A 6593-nucleotide genomic window follows, 5' to 3' on the forward strand; every position below is an offset into this window, starting at 1 on the left:
ATTCTTTTTTTACCGGAATTATTATTTAATTTATATTAATATGGATTTTTGTATGCGATGAAAAGTTAAACGGAGACAGAAAAGTGAAAAATCAAACAGGAATAAGGGAAGAAAAGGAGAAAGAGAAGGAAAGAGAAAACAAAATCAGAAAAGGATTCTGTTCACAAGTTACACAAATAGGATCTTCTTTTCCTAAACTTTTTTCTTAGGATTTGCAACATCCACTGCTTGTGTTTTGACTGGATTGAGTCAAATCAACTCCAGGTCTACCCGATCCTGATCCACCTCCGGCACTGCTTTGATCACTTTTTGGTAGCTTTTTAGCTATCTCCAAAAAGATTTCATTCACATTCATAGCTGTTTTGGCTGATGTCTCCATGAAAAGAAGATTGTTTTCTTCAGCATAGACTTGAGCCTGTTCCATCTCAACGGCTCGCTTTCTAGCCAAATCAGACTTGTTACCAGCCAAAGCTATCACGATATTAGGGCTTGCTTGACGTTGCAGTTCCTTAACCCACGTCTTTGCTCGGTTGAATGTATCCTGCCCAGCAACAATAAATAAAAATAATGAAAACCAATGAATAGAAGCAGGACATACAAGGTTGAATGAAAGATAATTTACCTGATTTGTTATATCATAGACGACAATAGCTGCTTGAGCGCCTCTATAATACATAGGAGCTAAGCTTTGGTACCTTTCTTGACCAGCAGTGTCCCAGATCTCGAATTTGACAGTTGTGTCATCCAGACATAGAGTTTGGGTTAGGAATGCAGCTAAAGCAAGATAAAAAGAGTAATGAGTAAAATAGAACCAGAAAAGATGGCAGAATAAAGAATGGAAAGTCCAATAAAAAAACAAATAAGGGAGAAATCAACTAAGGGGAGAGAGAGATGAAATAAAAGATAGCAAGTGAAAAAGACAGTTAAATGAAAAAAAGAGAGAGTAGTAGAAAGAGGAAGGGAAAGATAGGAGGACGGAGAGAGAGATGATTGAAAAGTGGAGGCTGAGAGATTTTTAAAGGAAAGATGAGCTAAGATGGAGAATAAAGTTACCAGAGAAGGAGGAAATTAAAATTTAAAGCACAGATTAAAAAAATAGAATGTGTATTACCTCCAATGGTGCTTTCTTGATACTCATGGAATTGACCCTTAACAAAACGTAAAACTAAGCTTGATTTACCAACAGCAGATTCTCCCAGAAGTACCAATTTATATTGAAAGATTTTTCCTTGTGTAGATCCATTTACTCTTTGGACACCTCCACGGGTTGCCATTACAAACACTGAAACCAGATTATAGTAAAACAGAAAAATAATATAATATAAATACAATAATGGATTAAAACGTTGTGATTAGTTAATAGCAGTGCAACAAAATCTAACAACACAATCACAATACATCACATATAATACCATTTACTAAATATCAAACTACGCAAGCGCCAAGTTATGATATGGCTGAGTGGCTCAGCCATGAATATCCACCCTCCAGTCGCAATTAGAGATGGGCGATATCAATATCGATACTTTTTGAAACGATATCATCGATTCTTTAGGGTGTTATCGATATCTTTGAATCCTGCGGAACATGGAATTATTTTTCATCTTTTGTTCAAGTTTGCCTTTACAAATATTGTTTAATAGTAATTTATCTTTTCATTCAATGCCTTTACACGTTGGGATCTGAGAGTTGATAAGGTGTTAGCAAGTGCTTTAATGTGGCAAACAATTGGATCATCAGGTAATGCCAATAACCTTAAAGTCGCCAATTTTTGGATTTTTTTTGGCAAGATTACCGTTGAATAACCAAGAGAGATGAAATTTATAATGTAAACATTTACTTTAAACTGCGTTTCACTGGATTTACGGATACATCATTATTTATGTGATCAATTAGGCTGGTTTATGCATGAAATTGAAATTATTTTTTGGTGAAAGTGTTGATCAACTTACAAAAAGATTTTAAGACGATGGAAATTAAATATATTGTTTTAATCAAGAGTGGGGATGAAACAAATAATCAATTTGTTGTGTAGGTCACACGGAATTGAGGACTCTTTTTTATCTAACTGCTTAATGGCTCGTAAAAGGAGTAAAGCTTCGTTTTTGATATGATCTCAATTGCAAGGTTATTTATTGACATTATATCCCTTTGAATCATAACTTGATCATGAACGGCAGATTGTTTTGTGTTGTAAACGGAGAGATATTACTAACACAGATTTCACTTCGATTAGTCAAAAGGTTACGTTAACTTGCCGTGTGATTTCATCAAAGATAGACATTTCATTGATACAAGGAATGTTAAAATTACTGAGGATATCGAGGTAATAATGTAATTGTTTTTTGACGAAAGCATTATCAGTTGTGACATTGAATCAGATTTAAGTTTATTTATTGCCACTGCCATGTTTTGAAAATTATATTGCCGGGTATCTGTTGAGCTGTTTCAGTATCATTTATATCACCATCATTTATGTATTAATATCATCAAACTATCAAGGTTGAATCTTTTCTCACCAAAAAAACATAATCCATTTATTACTTGAATCAATGTTTTACTTCAACAGATTCCAATCCAGCATGATCCAGTTCATATTAACGGTGATTGCGGTAATTGACAAATGACACGATAAGAAACTTCGTGCACTGTTGGATGATGATAGTCCACAAACAATAACATTGATACTTACCGGTTTCTTTGACTAAAATAATCAATTGTATTCACGAAGCTAGCGTCACAGGACTCTTGCCGTGGCATAAATCACTAAGAGTGCCTTTCAGTCAACAGATTCTTGTTGATATTTTGAGGTCACAATAGACCATTGGCTTGAATTGTAAAGCATCTAGAATGTTTGTCGTTCAAAATTTATGAAAAGATATTGAATTCAACGATCGAACTGTTCAAACATTTTGGGATTGGTAGATGCCATTTCGAGACAATGATGATTATGAAATGGATGATAGTTATCATCGACAGTTGAAAAGTGTTTTATTCTGAAATTATTAAAAGTTTACCTTTAACTGGAATCGTATCTTTTGAACTGATGGAAATTAATTCAGATACATTGTCTAATAATTAATTGTTTAATAAATTACAATCTTGAATTTTTGTTTTCATTGTAAAAGAGTGAACTCAACTAATACATTTGTACTTATTTATTTTAACATGATAACTCTTGATGAACACATTTTTAATGCGAGTTAGATTGCTATTGGAAAATTGTCAAGCAATTGGGTCTAAAAGAGAAATCGAAAGGAAAACAATTGAAGTAAATCTGCAATCAAAATGATTAAGGCGTTTTTATATTTTAGACAAACAATGTAACTTATTAACAATATTCAATAAATACTAATTTACTCGAGTAATTTAGACAAGTCTTTTTCTTTTACTCCAATAGATGGTAGTGCGATATTTTGGGTGAAGGTGTTTTTAGGTTGTTTTTAGGTAAACCAAGAGTGAATCAAATCAAATTGAAAATGGTTTTGGTTATTGATCTCATCCAAATCTATTAATTTATCTTGTAAATTTACATTCTCTGTTCATTTTACTTTGAATTTGAAAATTTCCTGGGATAGCATGTTGATAAATTTGTTATTACATCGTATTTCATGTTATTCAAATCAGAAAGTTCTGCATGAAAATTGCACGAAAAGGATATTAATTTTAGATCTAAATTATTTAATTAGTGATTGCAATTAGTTTCAATTGTTTTTAATAAAGGCTCAATCAATCCAAAAATTCATTTTCCTTGAAAATTTTGTCACTATTGGGCCGAACAGCGTTCCAACTTCGTTTAAACTCTCGACTTGTCTGACCAAACCTGGGCGCTCCTTCGGTCTTAACTAATGATATGTAATATGGTCAGTCAATTTTTGAGCATTACATGATTTTGTACATAAGCTCATCTAATCGAGATAACTCGAGTTTTGTTAAATTACAACCAGCATCAACACCATTTATAAGCAAAATTGTCATCTATTTGAAAGAGACATTCAAGATATACCAGAAATTATTCAAGGTACAAAGAAATTATTGTTTCATCGCATTAGAGTGGTCTTAAATCGGAAAACAAAACGATAAACTTTTGATTAACTGTTTTTCAATATTTGGATTACAATTCTTATGAAATACATAAGAAAAATAATTGTATTGATTCAAGATTACTTATTGAAAATTGAATATTCATAAAGAGCAAAATAAATATAACAGATTGATGAGAATGAGAAACAGAAAATGAGATTTCAGACATTTACCAAAAAATATAACCAATTTCATCTTTATTATGATAGATTTGGCGATAAATTATATTATTTGCTATGGTTATGCATTTATATTTATTTTGCTCTTTATGAATATTCAATTTTCAATAAGTAATATTGTACTAATACAATTTCATAAGAATCGTAATTCAAATATTGAAAAACAGTTAATCAAAAGCTGAAAACTTTCATCGTTTTGTTTTCTGATTTAAGGCCAACTACAATGAAACAAAAAAACAACTCACAATGATTTCTTGAAAGCTTCTTACATTATTCTTCTCAAATATTTTCTCAACACACAAAAGTTGTTCTTCGTCGTTTATCATCATCAATTTAAGCTGATTGAATCGACATAATCCTAAGTTGTTATGAATAAAAATCATCAGTTTAAAATCGGTTTCATTACTTGGCCTCCACTTGGAGTTTATGATCCTAAGCGAAAGAAATTTGATGGTTGGGTTGCTGACTTCTTGAATGAAGAGCTGCGACTCTACGATTCGATTAATAACACTCCCATTGTCGTTGATTTCCCTAGTTATGGAAATTGTGATTCCAATGGCAACTGCACTGACCTGCTTGGGTTAATTCAACGTGGTGAAATTGATTTCTTTGATAAACCTTATCCATTCGCAACTCTTTCTGGTTCAATGGATGGAATCGCACCAGGACCAGTGCACAGCGATGTATCTTGTAAAATAGCATCAGCTTTACCCGAAATCGGCACAATCCGTGAAGATGTCCTCAAATCTTTATCCATTTTCACTTCAGACGCAATCGTGCTCTTGACTTTCCTATTTCTCTTCCTTCTCTCAATACCTTTCCTTCTGTGGTTCTTCAAATCAAAGTTTCTCAACAAAAGCAACTCACCTCCACTCATATGGCCTTTGATCTGTGCAATTCTCCGCCAAGGATCATCGCAATTAGACCTTCTCTGTCCATTTACTCTACGTTGTATTTGGATGTCAATCACAATAGCAATCTTCTTCATAGGAACTCTTTATTCTGGTTCCTTTACTACTGATCTTGCTTCTAAGGCACCCAGTAAAAAGATTAATACACTGGCCGATATCGCGAGTTCTGACAGGGCCCCATATTTGCTGCAAGAACCTTTATGTCCGGCCATGATTGATTACGCTTCTCCTCGGGATAAGCGGGAGATTTTAAGACGAATTAGCGCCAAACCATTGGATGATTTCAATTTTGTTTTTATAAGACGAGAGAAAAAGGTAGAGGAATTAGTTTTCATCGCATCTCCGCAAGAGATTGAGCAAATTCGAATATGTTATTGTGCAATCGAACCTAATTACCCGATGCCAGAATGGTATTCATCTGGTGCCTCATTCCCGGTTTACTTGTTGTTTTCCGTGTTCAACTCAAATCTGCCTCCTGATGCCTTAAAAACTATTTATGATTTACATGTAAGACAATTCGAGAGCAACCTCGACACTTATTTGCAATGGAAGTGGAAATATCAAGTTGAAAAGGTTATGGACCTCTTTAGACTGGGCTGTTTACATAAAACTACAATTGGATTCAAACCTGATTTGTATCGTTTTAATCAACTAGACAGTGAAAATTACATCCAATTTTTCACGAGCTACTTATTAATGATTCCGATTTGTATGCTTGTTCTGCTCGGTGAATGTTTAAGTGTTTGGATAATCTCAATTATGAACAATCAAATACACCACGGAAATTAAGACTGAATTTGAAAAAATTATGCATGTGAATCAATTTCAATTGAAATATTCATGTACAACAAATTTCATTAAGTGTTTAATGTGGCTTTATTTCATTCGGCATAATATATTGATTCACTAACATTTGGTCAATCTGACCATTCAACCGTTTCAACATTATTGTTTTCCTTAGTTTATGAACATTGGACGAAATTGAATAAGCATAATGAGATCTTAAGAGTATTTCAGTGTATACGTCAACTCATCGAGTAGACACTGAAATGGAATCAATAAATGGGTTGGAAAGTACCATTGCGTTGATAGGTTGTTACTGAAAAGACACAATTACATAATGTTTTGTTCCATTAAAGTTTTCGCATTTGTTTATTTACCAACATTTAAGTCTTGTAAACTCATAAGTTTCATCAAGTGGTAACTAAAAAGACACAATCAACACAATTGTCACATTTATGCACAAATTGACTCTAATACTGCAAAACAAATGATCAAAAACGGATAAAATTAACTTTTTTCAAACTTAGACTCTGTAGGGGCATAAAATCTGAGTCCATTAAAGCGATTAAAAGTTTCTCTGCTCAATGGTTCGCGAGAAAATCGAGTTCAAGATTGAAACTTCAACCGCTTTTTGTGT

General features: G+C 33.1%; 1 protein-coding gene across 1 annotated transcript; it reads right to left on the reverse strand.

Moving 5' to 3' along the window:
- Position 1: 1 nt before the first annotated feature.
- Positions 2-1370, reverse strand: Rab5 (RAS oncogene family member Rab5). Its single transcript, XM_015928852.2, has 3 exons — positions 1112-1370; positions 623-774; positions 2-541 (listed from the first exon to the last, which is right to left on the reverse strand). The coding sequence occupies exons 1-3, from the start codon at positions 1272-1274 to the stop codon at positions 206-208; spliced, it is 651 nt and encodes a 216-aa protein (XP_015784338.1). The 5' UTR covers positions 1275-1370; the 3' UTR covers positions 2-205.
- Positions 1371-6593: the final 5223 nt, after the last annotated feature.

The sequence above is a fragment of the Tetranychus urticae genome, chromosome 1 (assembly GCF_039701765.1).
Source record: "Tetranychus urticae isolate SD_2017Ah chromosome 1, NJAU_TeUrti_SD_1.0, whole genome shotgun sequence".
Taxonomy (NCBI): domain Eukaryota; kingdom Metazoa; phylum Arthropoda; class Arachnida; order Trombidiformes; family Tetranychidae; genus Tetranychus; species Tetranychus urticae.

Excerpts from the sequence above, each read along its gene's own strand:
- Rab5 (XM_015928852.2), bottom strand. The coding sequence starts at position 1,274 with ATGGCAACCCGTGGAGGTGTCCAAAGAGTAAATGGATCTACACAAGGA. Across the intron at positions 775-1,111 it reads TCAAGAAAGCACCATTGGAG|CTGCATTCCTAACCCAAACT; the intron begins GTAATACACATT and ends ATCTTGCTTTAG. Across the intron at positions 542-622 it reads TCTATGATATAACAAATCAG|GATACATTCAACCGAGCAAA; the intron begins GTAAATTATCTT and ends GTTGCTGGGCAG.